Source organism: Solanum stenotomum, chromosome 3 (assembly GCF_019186545.1).
Source record: "Solanum stenotomum isolate F172 chromosome 3, ASM1918654v1, whole genome shotgun sequence".
Taxonomy (NCBI): domain Eukaryota; kingdom Viridiplantae; phylum Streptophyta; class Magnoliopsida; order Solanales; family Solanaceae; genus Solanum; species Solanum stenotomum.
The window spans coordinates 38,007,628-38,028,827 of record NC_064284.1 but is presented as its reverse complement, the minus strand read 5'-3'; the positions used below and the strand labels follow the sequence as shown (position 1 = coordinate 38,028,827).

General features: G+C 34.7%; 3 protein-coding genes across 3 annotated transcripts in view; all 3 read left to right on the top strand.

Annotated features, from left to right (window-relative positions):
- LOC125858376 (serine/threonine-protein kinase Nek6-like) overlaps positions 1–21,200 on the top strand; it is a 1,100,283-nt gene that overhangs the window by 635,392 nt on the left and 443,691 nt on the right. Inside the window, exon 2 of the mRNA XM_049538134.1 lies at positions 20,720–20,732. The gene's annotated coding sequence lies outside the window, so the exon portion shown is untranslated. The remainder of the gene's footprint in view (positions 1–20,719; positions 20,733–21,200) is intronic.
- On the top strand, positions 4,988–14,618 carry LOC125858381 (probable polygalacturonase At3g15720). Its single transcript, XM_049538140.1, has 4 exons — positions 4,988–5,320; positions 6,633–7,409; positions 11,930–12,261; positions 13,833–14,618. Exons 2-4 carry the CDS (start codon positions 6,736–6,738, stop codon positions 14,321–14,323), a joined length of 1,497 nt encoding a protein of 498 aa, XP_049394097.1. The 5' UTR covers positions 4,988–5,320; positions 6,633–6,735; the 3' UTR covers positions 14,324–14,618.
- LOC125858379 (putative pentatricopeptide repeat-containing protein At3g13770, mitochondrial) lies at positions 14,778–18,895 on the top strand. The gene is made up of 2 exons (XM_049538138.1): positions 14,778–15,428; positions 17,011–18,895. Exons 1-2 carry the CDS (start codon positions 14,960–14,962, stop codon positions 18,240–18,242), a joined length of 1,701 nt encoding a protein of 566 aa, XP_049394095.1. The 5' UTR covers positions 14,778–14,959; the 3' UTR covers positions 18,243–18,895.

The window sequence follows — 21,200 nt, the reverse complement described above, 5'->3', positions numbered from 1 at the left end:
AAGTACAAAATTATGATTTAATACAACAACTTTCATCAATTCTATCAATTAATTTTACAAATATTATTATACCACTAGTTTATCATACAATGACTAAGTAATTCGATATGATAGTTATATAACACCTTTGAAAATCGTTGTTCAAAGTGTTATAGCATATTTTTAATTCTTAATTATTATCCAAAGTACTTAAATAGGGTCCAATTTGATATTTTTAATTGCTTAATTTATCGATTAACCCGTCCATCAAATTGTCATCTTTTGCAACCTCTAAAACTGATCCAACCGGCCCATTATTTCATTTCTAGAAGGGATATAAATTAGGGTTTTCATTTTTATTTTAAGATAAGATAGGGTTTTCATGAGATATAATGATGTTATTTATTTCATCAGCTTGTTCTGCTCTTTGTTTTTTAACACACAACTAATTGATTGGTTTGGTTAAACCAAATCATTAAATAAGAGATTCGTCTGTCATGTTCTGTCAAATCAATGATATCATTAATTTTGCAATATAGTCGTTGGGTAAGAATGAATTTATTTAAATATAGCTAAGTACTAGAGATCTCATGAATGAGTTTTGTTTGTTTATGTTACTTTTGATATAATGTCAAATGCAATATTAAATCGAATTTGTAATGATGAGAATGATCCCATGTAAGGTTTGAAAATCTGCCGCAACCATGGAGACTTACTCTCAATGCAAACTTCATGGTCGAAGGACAATTTAGGTCGAAGATTTTGATCTTGTCTACGCTATCGTGTATGTACATTTCTACATCTTGGTCTGGAGATCTATTGTTTGTCTTTATTTTAATTTTTGTTTAATTTAAATTCTTTGTGATGTGTGGTGTATTTTAGGTGAATGCATGCAACCTTTTTAGATGGAGGGATCGTGAAGATGTTGATATACCATCCAAGTTCATTATTCTAAGATTGGCGAAGAGAATTAAGGAGTTGGAAATTGATGATGAAAGTCATATTAAAAGAAGTAATAAATGGGTGATGAAGGAGAAGAAGAAGATCAAATATTGTAACAACTGAAAGCTAATATTCGTGTTGATTGTTGTGGACTTTTTTCTATTTTTAAGCATTACCAAGAAGAATACTATGAAAGATGGAAAATTCTTATGTAGTTGTGTACAACCAAAAAGAAAATTATTATAGTGGTCAAAATAAATAAACATAATTTTCCACTTTTGTTTCAACATTTTTACTTGTTCTTGACATAACATAACATCAGTAAGTTATTGTTGCTACAATGACACCTATGTTGATACAGATGCCCCATATGTTGCAATATATGAATCAAATGTTGCAACATATGAGGCATATGTTGTTACAGATGACCCATGTATTACTACATATGAGTCAGATGTTGCAACAGATGATCCATGTGTTGTTACATATGAGTCAAATGTTATATAACAAATGAGGCATATGTTGTTATATATGACCATGTTTTGCAATATATGAGTCAAATGTTGCAACATATGAGTCAAAAATGTTGCAACAGATGAGACTGTTGCTACAAAAGCCCCATGTGTTGCAACATATGAGTCAAAAAATGCAACATATGAGGCATATGTTGCTACATATGACTTATCTGTGGCGATGACTCATTTGTTGCTATAAGTGTCTCAAATATTGCATCATATCACCCTTATATAGCAACATTTGACTCTGTAGTGGATAGATAGTGTTAAAAGGAAATTGGTTGGAGCAACATAACATCATATACGATGTACTTGTTCTCAATATAACATAACATAACAGATAAAATAAAACATTATCATTAATTACAAACATTATCATCGACGATAAATTAGGAATGATGAGGACAGCGACAACTTGTTGTAAAAAATATCATAATAGATTAAACTTGTGTTGTAGAAATTTCACAATAACTGAATCTGTGAAGAAGAATAATGGAGAAACAAACAAGAGAGATGAAAGGAAAGAAGAAAACAAAATGGAATTAGTAAAAGTAAATTAAATTTGGAATATGAAGCGGCCTTTTATAGAAGAGAAAGGGAAAATGAAGGTTGTTTTCTACCTTTTAAATTTTTTTTTTGAATTTTGACAATATAACGTTGCAACATATGACAATTCAAAGTGATATATGTTGTCACATATCTCCTTTCTATTGGGGTACATGCAGATAATTCTGTGATTTTTTTACAACAGAGGTTATATATGTTGTCACATATCACCTTTCTGTTGGGGCATATACAGATGATTGTGTGATTTTTTTACAACAAAGACTATATATGCTGCCACAGATACCACATTTCTTCCTTTCCAACATAATTGACATTTGTTCCAACAAAATAAATAAAAAATAATAATAAAACCTTCAAATGGATATTATTGCTTCTTCACATCACAACTGACGACTTTTTTTCTCTTTCTCTTCCTCTTTCTCTTTTTTCTCTTTCTCTCCCCTTGCCTTTTGCGATTGAGGAAGATACTGGAGCAGTATTCATTGATTTTTTCTTTTACTAATTATAGATAGTGATCGAAAAATTGATTTTTTCAACCTCCTTCAAAGGCTGTGAAATCTTCTTGGATGTATGGACATCAATATTATATGTCATTTTCTTAAAAATATTAGTGAGTTCTTTAACACGACTAATAAAATATTCATGTTGATGCTCACATCCTTCGCATCGACATGTTAAATGATGAAGCATCACTAATAAAAGATTGAGTTGTTGCCACAAATGAAGCTCCTTGTGACATTTTATCTATCAGGTAAATAAAAAAAGATTGAAATTTTACAACTGATTATAAAATAATAAGGTTAACAATTTATACTTATATTGATACAGATGAACATTTTGTTGCCACAGTTGTACCTTTTGTTGACACAGATGAATCTTCTGTTTCAATATATGGGTAACCTATTACTACAAATGATCATTATATTGCTCTAACACATATGTGACATGTTCCAACATATGACAACTATGTTGGAATATGTACGAACATATCACTAATATGTTGCAACATACGACACAAGATGAACAAAATGTTGGACAACTGAACAAAACTAAATTTCTACAATCATATGAACAAAATGGTCACAAAAAGAAGAACAAAAGCAACAAAAATGACTCTTCACTGAACAACAAGCAAAAATGACTCTTCACATATACATTTCCAAAAATTAGGATTTTTTTGGGTTTGTCGATATTCTTTCAAAAATAAAAATAATAGGTACCATTACACCATTACTAAAAAAAATAGTCTATAGAACGATTTCTTGTTCATTAACCCAAGAAAAGAACTTAGTATCAAGAGTGTGTTGTTTGAAATTGTAAAATCTTTCAAAAAAATGACTTACCCATTTTAAGTCAAACACGACCTTCACTTCAGAAAGAGAGAGAGAGTGACGGCCATAGATGATGAGGAAGATAATGGGAGATAATTTTCTAAGGAAGAAGAAGAAGAGAAGAACGTTAGAGAGAAGAAGAAGAAGAGAAGAACGTTAGAGAGAAGAAGAAGAAGAAGAGAGAAAATTCTATTTTCTTTTACTATTTTTTTAAAAAAATAGTTTGAATAGAATTAAAGTAGATGACAAATATAGTGGGTTTTTTTGTATTTTATAAAGGCGAAATAGTCTGATAGACTCTTGTACTTGTATAAAGTTGTATTCTAAATCTTTCTACTTGACCCATTGTCAACTGAACCCTCAATTAAAATGAGACTTTTAAACCATCCAACCATGTGTATAGCTCACTCTCTCTTACATAAATAACATGTCATATCCACATCAGATATAATAATGCCATGTCAAAATTATTTCATAAATATTTTTAAAGTATTAACCAAAAATGTTATTCCATAAAAGACAAAAATAATAAATTTTCTATTTACAAAAATAAAATAAAATAAAATAGTTATTTCTCTCACCTCTCCTCCACCTCCCTCAACCCACAATCACCATTAACACCATCTTTATTAACCTTTTTTTCTTCTTCTTCAAGGCCATTGTCTATAACTGTAACCCGACTCTTCAAGTTCTTAAAAATTATAATTCAATTTTTTCTCGAAGTTTCTAACATTCGTAACTCTAATAGTATTTTTTTACCAACGTTTACATCATCTATTTGAATCACCATAAATTTCTTTTCTCCATTAATGCCAATAAATCACCATTAAAATATCACAATAAATCACAATATTTGTACACAATTTTACATAACACGTTTCACCTAATTTCACAAAGACATTCAACAATCACTTTTCATCCTTCAAGACTATTGAATCTTTGTCACCTTATGGATTGTAAATAGCCCAAAAAAAGGAAAGGAAAACAAATCTACCATAACAACACAATTTCGTTTCTCTAGAAAGAAAGAAAATATGAAAAAAAGGAAAGAAAAGAGAACTTTTAGATGGTTGGGAAGGGGAGAAAAAAAAGAAAGTAATGGGGGTTGGATGGGGAAGAAGGTAATGGTAATTAGAGAAAGAAAGAGAAATGGGGTGGGTTGGGAAGGAAAGAGAAAGAAATATTTTTTTTTTAACCTTCTTTTATTTTGTTTTTTTTTAAAAAAATAACAGTTTTTGTCTAAATTTGGAGTTCACGCTCTTTCTACGCGTGAAATCACGTGTTGGTGCCAACTCAATAATTAAATTGCCACATAGGCTTGGTCAATTATCAGAATGACTTAAAATATTGAGTTTTATTGAGTTAAGGGTCCAGTTGACAAACAATAAAGTAGAAGAGTTGAGAATACAAACTCATACAAATACAAAAGTCCATCATACCATTTCGTCTTTTATAAAAGATTAGAAAATTTTAAAAATATTAATTTAATCCCAAATTAACTTAGTTACGTTTTAAAATGAATTTGACCATTTCTTGATCAAAGTGTCACCAAAAATCAAACCAAGACTCAATCAACACCTTTCATTTAATTTTCTCAAGATAGTATAGATATAAATATATAGATTTTCCCCTTTATCCTTTAACCCCGCGTGGCGCGTACACCCACTTTCTTTCCTTAATCGCCAAAAGAACGCTATACACCCTACCCACCCCTTCTTCACTCTTCCCCTATCGATTCCTCCTTTGTATTTCCCTGTGAGAATCCGTTCGGATGGTACTAATCCGTACAACAGCTGGCCCTTATCCATGGAGGAATTTCGAATTTTCTCAGGATTCACGAGCAGAATTTTTCATCAAAAGAAAGGAGTTTTTCAGATAGCCACTCCAAGTTTAAGAATTTTTAGAAGAGCGTTTTCTTCTTCGGTTGTTTCTAGCTTCTGAAGTTTCACTGTCAAGCTGGTCGTTCCTAGTGGCTTCTCCAAAAAGGTAGATTTCCTTCCAATCTTAATTAGTATTAGTTAATGTTGCGTACTGTGTTCATGAATAGGATGCAGTTTCAGTTTCCCCTTTTGAATCTCTTTTCTGTCGATTTTATTCATTTCCAATGCCTCTTATTGTCTTAGTACTAGACATTCTGGTTCATGTTTATGTATTTAGTTGTTTAAGTGTGGAATGTGTTTCCTAAGTATGTTGTTGGCCTGGAATCTCTATTGAAATTGTGGTTTCAAGATTTGTGTTTAGTCTCTTATTTTTTTTAAACCTGATATTCTATGTTCAGGTGTTCTCAATAGCTAATATTTGTCTGAATCAGTTTGATGGTGCCTCGTTTAGCATAGTGTGATGTTATTTTGGAATGGTTTAAATCCTTGTTCGATAAAAAATTATTTACCCCCTTTTCTTTTGTTGTTTTGATCTTAAGTCTCATCTCGTATAGTCTCAAACTTGTTCTTATTCTGGTTTAAGTTTAGATTTCAAGATGAAATTTATCTCAAGTTCGCAGCTGTTTAAATTTTGTACCTGTCTAAGCTTTGAATTATTAGTTCAATTGTTCTATCTTGATCTATCTTCTGTTGCTGTTCTTTTCATGGCCTACTGCCCTACTCTATTGATTGTTGATATAAATAAATTTCATGCCTTCTGTGCATTCAAGTTCTACATTAGAATTTAGTCCCAGTGGTTAATATGAATACAATTACTTGCCGTGTAATTGTTATCTTTCAAAATGTAATCAGTCAATGTATATGCCAATGTCTTCTTTAAATGTAAATGAGTTCTTTTGTTCTAGAATAAGATCCCAAAAGATAGAATCTCAATTTTTTCACATGATGCTTCCTTATTTCTTTTGATACTTCCAGATCCTTTATCCGAAAAGTGTTTCTCTTTCTCTTTTGGATCTAGTCTTACTGGTTTATTATTTAGATTGAGCTTAGTTCATTTAGAATAGGATGACTAATGGCTTAGAAATCATCCATTTTATCTGTACATGAACAACGTAATAGATGTTTTAGTTTAGCATTTAATGGTTATAATAACTTATTTCAATTTGATTTTTCTTATATGACTTGCTTCTGTTAGTGCATAATTCACGACTATTTGGTTTTAATTCCCAACTGCTCCTTCTATCTTATGTTTGGAATAATGAAGCAAACTATTAATTCCTATTTTTATTTGCCTACATGTGATTCCGAGAGTGAGTCCATCTTGGACTTGAAATTTCTATCCTTGCATTCCCGATTGGGCCATGTAAGCTCGACCAATAATCAGAGAGGTCTAAAATATTTATTTTATACATATTCAGGGATTTGGATGAAACCTCGTCAAGTACTAGTGTCCAATTTTCAATTCAAGGTAAATATAAGGGTCTCTTAGGCTATTTGGTCAGAAAAAAGGGAAAAAAGTCAATGACTAAAAACCTCCACTTTCTTATTTCCATTTTCCAATCAAATCATTTATTTCATTCTCAAATTATGTTTCAACTTCAATTACTCCTCTCAATTCTCACTTTGTCCTTTGCTGCCCAATCATATTCTTCCACGTCGCAATTCTCTATTCTCCAATCCAATCATCACCCTAAATCCAACCTCTTATCCATCTCTGTCACTGAGTTTGGTGCTGTCGGCGATGGCGTCAAATACGACACCATTCCGATCCAGAAAGCTATAGATGCATGCTCGACCATCGTATCCAAACATCGTTGTCCATGCCACGTTATCTTCCCCCCGGGAAAGTACCTAACGGCAACAGTATTCGTGAAATCAGGCGTCGTATTGGATATTCACCAGAAGGCAACAATTTTGGGAGGATCAAAGTTAGAGGATTACCCGAAGGAGCAGAGCAGGTGGTATGTGGTACTGGCGGAGGATGCAGTGGATGTTGGGATCATCGGAGGAGGAGAAATCAATGGACAGGGATTGAAGTTTGTAGAGAGATTTGATGACAAGAAGAATGTGATGGTAAGCTGGAACCATACTGGAGCTTGCCTTGGAGATGAGTGTAGGCCGAGGTTGGTAGGGTTCATCAGCTGCCGGAATATTAAAGTCTCCGATGTTAGACTCATTGAACCTGCTTATTGGTGGTACGTGCTCTTCAACTTCTTTTTTGGGGGATTGGAGAACCAAAAGGTTAATTTGATTGAGGGAATTTATTTGCCAAAAAAATTCCTACTCAATTTGATATGAATTATTAGATACTTCCAGTTACTTCTTTGAATTTGAATATTTTATATTTTACCTTGCATTTTGTTTGGATGGTTGTTATATATTGTTTCATTACCAAATTGTATTGTTGAAATGATATAACATTTTGATAGATTATATCGTTTTTCGTTGTTATATGGCATTAAGCATCAATAACTTGAAAGATAAACCTACAAGAAAAGTAGGATATAAGGTAGAGCTACTATAAAAAAATAGTGTAAATAATAGAATAGGATTATTAAATAATAAGTAGTGACAAAATGAGGAAAAAAAGTATCAATGTGAGCACACCAAATTGTTGGTTACGCAAAATGAGGCTTTTCGTCGTTACTTAACGATATGATACATTAAAATAAGAAACTATCACAACAAACATTGTATTTAAATCAAACAACATAATATAATTCAATATGTAACAACAATCAAGTTGTTAATGTATGATCTCATCCCAAAGAAGTAACATACATACTTTTACCACGTAATTTTTTTTTCACATGATAATTTCCAAGTAAAATATATTTCTTACTTCTTAAAATTTATCAATTTTTTAGACCATCTATCCCGGGTCAACTTAGTAAAAGTTTTGGTTGGAACTACATCTTTATGCTAAATATTTTTGTTTGATTAATTTGGTCAAATGTTTTTTTACAGATTTGACCCTAATAAACAATAACAGTTAAACAAAATATGTACTATATTTAAAGAAGATTATTTTTTTACAGAGTTCGGAGTTTATTATTCTCAGTAAAACTTTGCATTAGGCTTAAAAAGAAAAAGTTCTAATTTTTTGATGAAGTAAAAAGAAAATAGTTTTAATGAAGTATCTTTTACAAATTTGATCCAAAAGAAAATACAACGACAGAACAACAACATACTAAGTGAAATCTCACAAGTGAGGTCTGGAGAGGGTAGAATGTATGCAGACATTACCACTACCTCGTGGAGATAAAGAGATTTTTGAAAAATCCTCGGTTCAAGTGCAATAAATCTAGGTACAAATTAGACAGAGACAATGACGCCAAAATTAGTACGATAATTGAAATATCAAAACAAGAACTACAACAATACTAGTATAACGACAATGAAAAACACCAACTACCGTAAACAAGACAACACTACACAATCTACTAACCTTCTACCCTAATACATGTCCTCTACACTCTCTTATCTAGGGTCATGTCCTTGGTAATTTGAAGCTGGGTCATATCCTATCTTATCACCTTTTCCCAATACTTCTTCAGTGTAGCCTGTCCCCGTTCCCTGTATAACCTACCTCTCGCACCTCCTCACTGGTGCATATGTGCATCTCCTTTTCACAAGTCTAAACCATCTCATTCTCGCTTCCCTCATCTTGTCCACCACGGAGACCACTCCCACCTTATTACGAATATCCTCATTTCTAACTTTGTCGCTCCTAGTATGATCACACATCCACTTCAACATCCTCATTTGTGCAACATGCATCTTCTGGACATAAGAGTTTTTAATTGACCAACACTCCACCCCGTACAACAAAGTCGGCCTAATGACCACTCTATAGAACTTACCTTTGAGTTTTAGGGGTGCCTTTTTATCACACAGACTCTAGAGGTGAGCCTCCACTTCATTCATGCCGCATCAACATGATGTGTGATATCATCGTCGATGTCCCTGCTCCCTTGGGTTATAGACCCAATATACTTAAATCTATTGCTCTTGGGGATATTTCGTGTGTCGAGCCTCATTTTCGCGCCTACCTTATGCATCAAATCAATGACTTTGCACTTTACATACTCTAGCTTAGTCTTGCTTAATCTGGATCCTTTAGTTTCCAAAGTTTCCATGCCTCTACCTTAGAATTAACTCCATTGCACGTCTCATCAATCAATACTATGTCATCCGCAAATAACATACACCAAGGCACCTCAATTCATCCATCACCACGACAAATAGAAACAGACTGAGTGATGATCCCTGGTGCAACCCCATCTCCACAGGGAAGTGCTCTGAATCTCCTTTAACCGTTCTTATCCAAGTTTTAGCTCCTTTGTGCATGGCCTTTATCGCTCTAATGTAGGCCATCGATACACCTCTTGCTTTCGGGCATCGCCACAAGACCTCCCTTGAGACTTTGTCGTAGGCCTTATCGAGGTCAATGAACATCTTTTGTAAGCCCCTCTTCCTTTCTCGATTTCTCCATCAGTCCCCTCACCAGATGGATAGCTTCTGTGGTTGACCGCCCTGTCATGAACCAAACTGATTCTCAGAAATAGACACACCCCTCCTCACCCTCATCTCCATCACTCTCTCCCAAACTTTCATAGTGTGGCTTAACAACTTAATACCCTTATAGTTGTTGCAATTTTGGATATTATCCTTGTTCTTGTACAACGGAACCATCGTACTCCACCTCCATTCCTCGGGCATCTTAGCTATCTTAAAAATGACATTGAATAAGCTAGTCAGCCATTCCAACTTGTTGTATCCATGATCTTCCAAAACTCCATTGCGATCTCATTTGGACCTGTCGCTTTTCCTTGCTCATCCTACTAATAGCATGCTTCACTTCCTCAACCTTAAAACGCCTATAGTACCCAAAATCTCGATGTCTTCAGAGGGCTCCAACTCACACAATGTCTCTGTCCCTATCTTCATTCAAGAGTTTGTGGAATTGAAAAAACTAATCTCTATATCTAAAAGAATAAAAACTATAATTGATAGTGTAAAAATATTTATGCATTTAGTTTTAGTGTAGTATGGGCTAAAATAGTAGACAATCTGTGATCTTTCCTAAGTTAATGCACGCACTTTATACTTGCTAGTTTTTAAATAATATGTAAAACAATAAACTCTTAATGAATGTTCACACTAGGGTCTCTTTAATTTATAGACAAAATTCAATTTGCATTTCACTCCATCCATTTATTTGTTGTGATTGTGTGTGACTGGATATAGAATTTAAGATATTAAGAAACCGTTTTACCATGAGAATTTTTCACTTTTTTCTGGAATGTTTTCACTTTATTTGAAAATTATGTTTGGCCATGACAGATCCTTCGGGGTGGCCTAGTGGTTTGGGCTTGGGACTTCCATGTTGGAGGCCTCAAGTTTGAAATCCCTTGACAGCGAAAGCAAGAAGTTTGCCTTCTGGCTCGAGCTCGTCGCACCGGACTTGCCTAGTGCGGGTTACCTCTCCTATGTGATTTGCGAGCTATTGCATAGGAGCGGGGGTTTTACCTGTGTGCACCCAAAGGGTAGCGGCTGCGGGTTTCCCTTGTCATCAAAACAAATATTTGGCCATGAAAATGAAGTTGTATTTGAAATTTGGAAAACAACCAAACCATGTTTACACTTTTTTTTACTAAGTCACCGTTTGGCCATGAAAATGAATGAATTTGAAATTTGGAAAACAACCAAACCATGTTTTCACTTTTTTTACTAAGTCAACGTTTGGTCATGAAAATAGAAAAGTATCACTCCTCCGTTCCAATTTATATGAGTTAATTTGACTTGACGCAGGTTTAAGAAAGAAGAAAGACTTTTGAAACTTATGGTCTAAAATAAGTCAGATATTTGTGTGGCTAGAAATCATTTTATCAAGGGTAAAAATGACATTTTAAAGTTAAATTGTTATAAAGAAATATGTCATTCTTTTTAAGACTGATTAAAAAGGATAGTAAGTCATATAAATTGGGACAGAGGGAGTAACTTTATTTGGAATTTTCAAAGTTGGAGTTGTGTTTGGTCATACTTTTTACTAAGAATATTCAGAATGTGAATGTATTTTTTCTATTATGATATATACTCTAATTTTTAAAAACTAGCATATCACCCAACTTGACTAATTACATCATACAAATAATCAAATTTGCTCTAAAAGAGTAATATCTCAAAAATATAGTCACATAATGTTATAGATTAGCTTTCATATACGAGCTACTACGTACTATTATAAATATTTTTCACTTTATTTGAAATTTTTGAAGTTGAAAGTGTATTTTGTTATAACACTTTACCTATATGATGTAATGTAATGGTTGTAAAAAAGCTAATATCACACTTCACATCAAAGTGAAAGCGTGAATAATTTTTAAAATGTTGTGAAGTTGCGTAAAGGTAAATGGTGTCAAACATTTTAAAATGTTTCAAAATAGAAAGTTTCATATTTAAATGGAATTGAAGGGGTAATAAAAAAGGATTTCCTTATTCATATTATATATCTTATTTTGCTTGCTACTAGTTTAGTCCAAGTATGATCATAGATATAGATTGGTGTTCATAGATATTGAGCTTTAATCTTCTTTTTTCCCCTTTAAAGGTCAATCTCTTAAATTCTGTTGTTTTCAAACATTATTCTCTATTCCGTTCAGTGTTGTGCAATTATTTCAAGAAGCCATTTAATGGTATGATGTTGTTGCAGTTTGCATGTTGTACGAAGTGATAAGACATCAATCTGTGATGTAACCATATATGGGAACTTCAATTCACCCAACAACGATGGTATAGACATAGAGGACTCTAACAATACAGTTATCACTAGATGCAACATCAACACAGGAGACGATGCTATCTGTCCAAAGTCATCAAATGGACCTGTCTACAACCTCACAGCAACAGATTGCTGGATTCGAACAAAATCTTCTGCCATCAAACTTGGAAGCGCTAGCTTTTACACGTTCAAAAATTTCTTGTTTGACAACATTACAATTGTTGAATCTCATAGAGGCCTCGCTCTACAAATTCGAGATGGAGGTATTCCACTTTGGATTTTTCTGCTAGAATGACAATTGATATAGTATTAAATTGCAAGATTTACACCTTTCTATCTTTGCTCCTTGCTTCACACTAGCATTTCATGAATACATTTTACCCGTGCAGAATTAAAACTTAAATCTTATACTGTTCTGATGTTTTAATTATCTCATTTTCGTTTATTACCTACAAGCCTCAATGTTGCTTGTTGTAGTTGCCAGGAACTAGTCATTGCAATGCCAAACAGCTTGGTGCACCTAAATTAAGAACTTGGAGATTCTGATTGCTTAACTTTGTTGAACTAACATGATCAATTGGATTTTATGTTATTTATGGCACGTAATATGATCCTATATCAGTTAAGTTCTTACTTGTTATTTTATGTTGCCCCTTATGTACTGACGAACATGGTTCTTCAGTAACTATGCAAGAAGTAATTGCAGAATAAAGTAATCAACACAAGTTTTTACGTGTCCAAGAATAATGGTGTGTGACTGTCAATTAAAAAAAATATTGTGAAATTTGAGGTTCGAACCCGAAACTCCTTCATTCAAATGGACACCCATTACCACTGCACCAAAGGCATAACTTTTGTCAAGGGTGTCCAACTTTAAATATATATCCTTTAAATGTAGAATTTGACATATATATACGCCGCTGCAGTTGATAGGAATAAGGTTCTTCTGACTGTTATCAATTGATTCTCTCTCACACGAAGACACAGTTGATTCTTCTTCTTTGTGCACTTTCTTCTCTTTATGTTTTGATGTCCTAGAAAACATCAAAGTAACACTTTATATAGGAGTAGATGGCCGCTTCTTGTTCTCCCAATTCAACATGGATTTGATCAAGAACCCCAAGATTCTAAATCCAAGTTTGTCATGCTTTTGGCCACTGTTTTGCTCTCCTATTTCCAAAGCTTCTTCCAGGTATCCAAATATGATAATGTTTCCATATTCTTCCTTGATTTTTGCATCATTGGGTTAGTGATAATCATAATTCCTCAAAGAATCTTTCTATTGGGATCTGTTTTGCCTCTATCAACTGTCTTATTACAGTCTACTGTGAAGGACCTGGTTCCTTACTTCTCCACAGGGTACTCTTGATAGCAGCTCTTGTAGTAGACATGTTAACTGGTATTTCAGTATTTTTTTGTTATAATCATGAGCAGTTCGTATTTGAGAGATATATGAAATCTTATTCTTGCATATGTTTGTTATGTTTTGCTAATCATTTGTTAATCATCAAAACTTCATATTGTTAGCCTAGCTCATAACTCATATAGCTCTCCCTAATTCATGGCTCTTAGCTCAACATTAGTTTTCTTGTATTTATTCGTTTGTTCGACATACTTGAAATGATTGTTCTACACGCTTGAAATGTAAGAACTAGATAGTACAATGCTTTTAAACCTCTCGTTTTACTCTTTTCTTTGATCTGCTGACTAAAAGACTAATTGTTAAGCTAAGTCTCAAGATTGTTATCTTATTCTCATGCATCTACCTCTACTTTCGTATCTTGCTTTTTCAAATTTCAGTTTGCTTTGTCTTATTTGATCATTTACCGAGCAGGAAATGTTAGTGACATGATCTTCTCAAACATAAACATCAGCACAAGATACTACCACCCATCATGGTGGGGAAGAGCAGAGCCTATCTATGTGACAACCTGTCCAAGGGATGCTAGTTCAAAAGCAGGTTCAATTTCCAATTTGCTATTTGTGAACATCACAGCAACTTCTGAAAACGGCATCTTCTTATCGGGGTCGGGAGGTGGAGTCCTGAGCAATCTAAAGTTCTTAAACATGAACCTGACGTACAAGAGATGGACACAGTTCCCAGATGGGTTGGTAGATTACAGGCCAGGATGCCAAGAACTTGTAAAGCACCAACTTGCGGGATTCATGATGGAGCATATTGATGGTCTGGTTGTTGAAGATGTAGTCATGAAATGGTCTAGTGATGAATCAATGAGATGGAATAATCCATTGGATTTCAGGCCATCTACTGTAAATAGTATTTCTTTGCTCAATTTCTACTCCAGATCCTACCAAGAACAGTAAGGATGAGGGGATAAACAGGAAGCTGCAAGTAAAAAAGAATTGTTCTATAGAAAAATAAAGCTGCAAATATGTGCTCATGATGAATGCAAAGCGATGTTGATTTGAGCTCGTCCCAGTTGAGCGCCCATTCTATGTTTCCCCATGGCTGATTTGACCAAAGTTGTTAACCAATTCTGTTACCTATTCGGAATGGTTACCTTTTAGCTACTCTGTTTTGCTTTCTCGGATGATCTACGAATATTGGTGATTGTAACGAATGTTACACCAGTGTGCCATAAAGATATTTTACCTAATATACTCTGGTTTGCTATCGAGTTCAAATTTTGCTAAGTGGTGTTTGGATAATGTTCAAGTTGAAGGTGGAAAAGAAATAAATATTGTAAGTTGAGTTGAAAAAATAAGCAACATCCGTTCAACATGGTGGCTGTTTTGTTTGTATTTCGGCATGAGCAGCCCAATCCTGTTAACTTGGTGTTGGCGGATTTGAAAAATCAAAGTATAGTTCAGTAGGTTAACCTTTAAATCTCTTGTTTAGGAGGTTCAAAATGATATATACGTAGTAAATTTGAAAAATACCTTATATATTTTGTCATTGAGTAGAAATAAAAGCGAAGGTTGGAGTAGAGTATACTAAATATGGTTAACCCCATGAACAAGATGAGTCTATTTTTGTATACGAGTAAGCATGTATTTTCCTCCATGATAAAAAAACCATATTTTTACGAACAGAGACAACTTTTGTACGGTTGTCTAAGTTGCAATGGTTCACTCTCCGAGGCCTTGTTCGAAATGGCAAAACAAGGCCTCCAAGTGAAATTCAAGGAATATGATATTCTATTAAACGAATGTATAAACCAAAGGGCTATAAGAGAAGGTCAAAGGGTACATGCCAACATGATCAAAACTCACTATCAACCTCCAGTGTACCTCAGGACAAGGCTTATTGTTTTCTACATAAAATGTGGCCTTTTAGGTGATGCTAGGTGGGTGTTCGATGAAATGCCTCAAAGGAATGTTGTTTCTTGGACTGCCCTCATATCTGGCTATTCTCAAAAAGGGCATATATCTCAAGCTATCCATCTTTTTCTTCAGATGTTGACATCAGGTACTTCTATTTCTTTGCCCATTACATACACTTTACCTATATATCAATGCAGCATTGCAGCGGAGACACACACACATAAACATATTCCTTTCAATCATTTATTTGCATCTGTTGTGACATACAAAGTGTTAATTACATACTCCCTCTGTTTTAATTTGTTTGATTGGTTTTGAATTGATACGGAGTATAAGAAAGTAAAGAAGATTGCCGCTTCTTGTGTTCTTAAATTAAAGATATATAAAATGTACCAAAATGTCTTTTAATCTTGTGGTTTTTGAGGCCTGCAGCCCTTTTTGATTACCTTTTGTTGTGCCCCTACATCTAAAGGGAGAGGATGGCAGCTTTCTTGTGGTATTAATTGCCTACTCATTCCATTTTTGGAGGATTCATTCCCTGTTCCTGCAGCTGAGAAAACCTCAAGCTACGCCTCACCCACCTCATCATCTATAAAAAAAAACATAAAAGGGTCAAAATTGTCCTTGAACTATGCGAAATAGACCACTTATATCCTCCGTTACATTTTGGAATAAAAAATACCCCACTGTTATCCAAAGAGATCACAAATACCCTCAAAAGTTTACAACCCAAATTTTTAGTGACGTGACATGCCACGTGGGACAATCCCTCCACCTAAGCGTTGCCAACTAGGATTCCCACTAAATTATGAGTCATTAATTCTAACCCAATTTATAACCCAAACTCTAACCCATTGCTCCTGACCCGATCTGCTAAACTTAAGAGGCAAACATCAGTCTTGAATTCAAGTTCTCACAATCTGAAATTTCAGTAAGACTAACGAATGGTCTCTTTATACTCCTTCATAAGTAGCAAGTTTATCACTCCAGTTGACAATCTCAGAGACTTTCTGCTGAACACCGAACATAGCACAATGAAAAGTCAGCTAGGACAAAGAAAGAGCTATCAAGTTTCAGCTACCATACCTGTTGGCCATGGTGTATGATTCCAGAAGTGTAGTTCTTAAGTCGTTCAGATGGATAAAGTTGATTATAAACAAGGGACTGGCAGACTGCTTTGTGTCCTAAAGGTGGATTTATCTTTCCATATTGAACAACACTACCAACTAACTTGAATCCAAGATCGATGTTTGCCTCTTAATTTTAGCGGGTCGGGTCATTAGCAAGAATGGGTTTTGGGCGTCAGAATTAATGATCCATAGTTTAGTGGGAATCCTAGTTGGCAACGCTTGGGTGGAGGGATTAGTCCCACGTGACTTGCCACATCACAAAAAAATTGGGTTGTTAACTGGGACATTTTTTATTCCAAAATGTAATGAAGGGTATAAGTGGTCTACTTCGCATAGTTCAGGTCTCAGGAGCAATTTTGACCCTTATTCTCAAAAAAAAAAACCAAGCTAGAATTAAAAAGTTGTCAATAAAGAAAAGAGACATTCTTTTTTATATATATTGAAAAGAAAAGTAAGACAATCAAATTGATATGGAGGAAGTACATTTTATTGACCTTCTTTATGTTGAAAAAATAGTGTAATGCATCGGATTCACCCTTGAAATTGAAATTTCATTTTTCCTCTTTTGACTAGACTGTAAAAAAAAAATTGTTGCAGGTACTGCGCCAAATGAGTTCACTTTTGCAACAGTGCTTACATTATGTACTAGTGCCATTGGGTTTCAATTTGGGAGACAAATTCACTGTCTCTTAGTAAAGAGCCCTTTCGAATCACACGTATATGTGGGAAGCTCACTCCTTGATATGTATGCCAAAGCTGGCAAAGTTCATGAAGCTCGATATGTTTTCGAAAACTTGCCAGAAAGAGATGTTGTCTCTTGCACTGCTATAATCTCAGGCTACGCTCAACAGGGACTATTTGAAGAGGCACTAGAGCTTTTTTGCAAGTTCCAGGCAGAGAGAATGTCTTTCAACTATGTTACATATACTAGTGTATCAACAGCCTTATCAGGACTTGCTGCAGTTGAACAAGGTAGACAACTGCATGCCCATATTATTCGATTGGAACTGCCTTTCTATGCGGTGCTTCATAATTCTCTCATTGATATGTACTCCAAGTGTGGAAAATTCACTTATTCAAGGATGATATTTAATCAAATGTCCGAAAGAACTGTGAGCTCATGGAATGCGATGCTTGTTGGTTACAGTAAACATGGGATGGGAAAGGAGGTAGTTGAGCTCTTCAAAATGATGAGAGAAGAAGACAAAATTCAGCCTGATGAGATAACTCTTTTAGCTGTGTTATCTGGTTGCAGCCATGGAGGAATGGAGGATAAAGGTGTAGAGATTTTTAACGATTTAAGTAGTGGAAAAGATAGGGTTGAGGTTAGCATTGAGCACTGTGGTTGTGTGGTTGATTTGCTAAGTCGATCCGGCCAAGTAGAAAGGGCCTTTCAGTTCATCAAAGAGATGCCTTTTGAACCAACTGCTGCAATTCTGGGTTCACTTTTAGGTGCTTGCTGGGCTCACCTGTATGTTGATATTGGTGAAATTGTAGCCAGACAACTTTTGGAGATAGAGCCAGAAAATGCTGGAACTTATGTAATTCTTTCAAACATGTATGCATCGGCAGGAAGGTGGGAAGATGCTAGAAGAGTAAGAGAGTTGATAAATGCAAGAGCCATGGTAAAGGAATCTGGAAAAAGCTGGATTGGTCCTGATTTTATCCATGACACAGAAAAACATAATGGAATGAGGACTTATATTCCTCATCAGAGCTTGCTTAATATGGATGAGCAGCGAAAAAAGAAAACACTACTCCATTGTTCCCAAGGTAGAGCTCAAACACAGCTCAGTTTGATGATTTATTCACATGGAAACTATTGGTGAAGTCTTGCTCGAAAATGGAATAAAGCATATTTTGGTAAGAGAACTTGATATTTCTTCTTGTATATAATGGGGTAGAGTTTTCTGATGGAGCAACTCATAGGTTTTCTTCTAATTGTGAAGTGATCAACTCTTCAAAGTGCTTGATTATCATTGATTGAAGATGCCTGCACTGGTAGCATCAGACAGATGATCATTGGTTATCCAAACTAGGTTGTTTGGTTTCAGTGTGCACATTTTCACAAACATTATTGAGCTTCTACTCTGTAAATGGTAACAGAGTACAAGTAGAAACACTGCTTCAACAAGCAAAAAATTTGGTGGCTCAAATAAATGGAGACCGACCCTTCCATGCAATGTTTGGAAAACTGTACTGTACGGGATAAAGATCCGGTCAAGTAATGTTCAATGACCTTGTAGATTCATACCTAGAGCTGTCAATATGGGTTGGCCCACCCCATCCGGGCTAATCCATACATGCTTTGAAATTTGACGGGTCAGGCCGGGCTAACCCATTTTTGGTGTGGGCCAGAAAATGGTCGGCCCAGCCCACAAGTACGTGGGCCGTAGGCTTGCCGGGCCAACCCTCTTTTCGTAAAAATATATTTTTATAATTTTTTAAATTAAATTATAATTTAAAAATATTATCATAAATATCGACAAGATAATATTATATGGTGTTAGTGTTACTACTTGTTAATCAAATCCACAAATAAAATTATCTTTATAATATTTATTAAGTTTGATTTAAAGTAAAATCATAAATAGCTAAATAAAAATATTAACCTAATTGTTTTTCAATGATCATAATAAAACACAAAAACTATAACAATATTCCATAGTCTACGGCCTATGTACCTAGTGATTCCTAGAAATTTTAGGAAATTTTTATTTTATGTAATACATATTTTATAAATATAATTTGTATTTAAATTATAATATTTCAAAGTTGAAACTGATTTTGAATTTAGACTCTTGTTATTTTTAATACTCTATTTTATTTTTTATTTTTTAATTAATTTTTATTTGGCCCACAGGCCACCCCTATCCATATTTCTCAAGTTCTACAAATCGGCAGACTTATTCAGGTCGGGCTAAAAAGCCCTTTTCTTAAATGGGCTCCAAAAATCGTAGTCCAACCCTATCAAATCACGGGTTAGGCCAGGCCGGCCCAACGGGTCTAGCCCATATTGACAGCTCTATTCATACCATGTGTACTGTGTAATAATTTATGGTTGAGATCCATTTAATTTTATATACTCATCATAATAATAAAAACAACAAAGTCGTCAACTATTTTTAACTTTTAAAACTATTAAATAAAACAATTAAGTGTACCGTAGCTAATATTTTCAAGAAAAACAATTAAGATTGGCAGGAATATGCAGACTTCCCGACTTTTTTACCGCCAAACCTTGTACCTTTTTTTTTTAGCAACTAAACTAAAAATAAAACAAAAAAAAAAAGTCAAAAGAGGAAAAGGAAGAGTCTCCAACAGAGCTCTTCGATTTTCTTTCACCGTTAATGGCCTCATCTTCTTCCTTGTGTACATGGTGGATTTGCACTTTATCTCGGTAAGAATCACTCTCCCACCATTCGTTCCTTATCAATTTGTTTTTCATTTGAGCGTTGCTATTTTTGTCTTATTCGAATTTCAAATTTGTTTCTGCTTGACTCGCGGATCTCCATTTTTCTACCTTTCTTCGTCCATTGACTCCTTCTTCATCTTTCTTGTATGGTTCATGTAAGATTTCTCGTCTCTGTAATTTATTCACAATATTATTCTTGAGACCCTCTACATTGTTGCGTCTGTTTCCGTTCTGAGATTTTGTCGAAGTGAATGAGAATAAGTTGTTTTTGGTGATGTTTTCTTTGTTTTTTTTTTGATGTACTCGTGTTTGAAGTTGTTGATTTTTCCTTTACTAGGCTGGAATGTGATTGTTGAGTTCACGTCATTATCTTCTATCTGTTTGTGTTTTCCTTGTGTTGAATATGAAGTTAGGAACTAGAGCTTTGTCCATGTTGATTATACACTTTCCTTTGCTTGTTAGTTCTTTGAATCCCCTGAATTTTTGTTTTCTATTCCAATCTAATGCTAAATTGGCCATGTAATTGTCACAAAAGCTGTTGTGACTGTTAAATTAGAAGTTTTCTTATTTTACTTTAGGTCCTCTAAGTATTTACGTATTTTATTTCCGTCTTACAGTTTAGCCCCTTAAGAATAGTTTGTGGTTATTTGCATTGTAGTCCCTTTTTCTGTTAGGAATATGACAGTTGTAGTACTATCCGTTGTCTGTAAGGAGTACTATTAAAACGATGTAATCGCATTCAGAAGGGGATATCAGAAATTTATCAAATTCTCTCTTTTCTTTCTCCTCTCTACTTCTCCTTCACTTTTAAGAATGGTATCAGGAGTTCCTCCTGTTACAATGGTATCAGAGCCACCTGGCACCTCTACGCCGCCGGCAATGGCTTCATCCACCGCACTTCAAGCCTTACAAGATGACGTTCGAGCTGTCCGAACTCAGTTGGCGGTGTTCGTTGATGATGTTAGCAAACGTTTTGAAACTGTCGAGCTACAACAGTCACAATTTCACACTCACTTCAATGAAATGCATGAGAGGAACAAGAAACTGGAGCTTATTATTTCACATATGGGAGTACAGTCCATCCCTTCTTCACCAACGACTCCACCAACGGATTCGACTCCACTCACAACACCCATCGGCACGCAGGATTTTCAGCAACGAGTGGAAACTGGAAAATCACCTATGGTTGGTTCCCATCCATCTTTCAATCAGTCTGTGTTTGAAGTAGGCCAGGGTTTTACGTTTCCACCGGCACCTCTTTTCTCAAGCCCTCCTCTGTTCCGAAACCCAGCTTATTCTTCAGCCCCCCCTATCCTTCCCAATCCGATTACTCACTGTCCTTCTACTCCGGAGTCTTCAAACCCTCAGCGAA

Bases quoted from the DNA above. Each gene is read 5' to 3' on its own strand.
- LOC125858379 (XM_049538138.1), top strand. From the start codon at position 14,960: ATGGTTAACCCCATGAACAAGATGAGTCTATTTTTGTATACGAGTAAG. The intron at 15,429-17,010 runs GTACTTCTATTT...AAATTGTTGCAG, and splicing joins TCTTCAGATGTTGACATCAG to GTACTGCGCCAAATGAGTTC.
- LOC125858381 (XM_049538140.1), top strand. From the start codon at position 6,736: ATGACTAAAAACCTCCACTTTCTTATTTCCATTTTCCAATCAAATCAT. The intron at 7,410-11,929 runs GTACGTGCTCTT...ATGTTGTTGCAG, and splicing joins ATTGAACCTGCTTATTGGTG to TTTGCATGTTGTACGAAGTG. The intron at 12,262-13,832 runs GTATTCCACTTT...TTTACCGAGCAG, and splicing joins TCTACAAATTCGAGATGGAG to GAAATGTTAGTGACATGATC.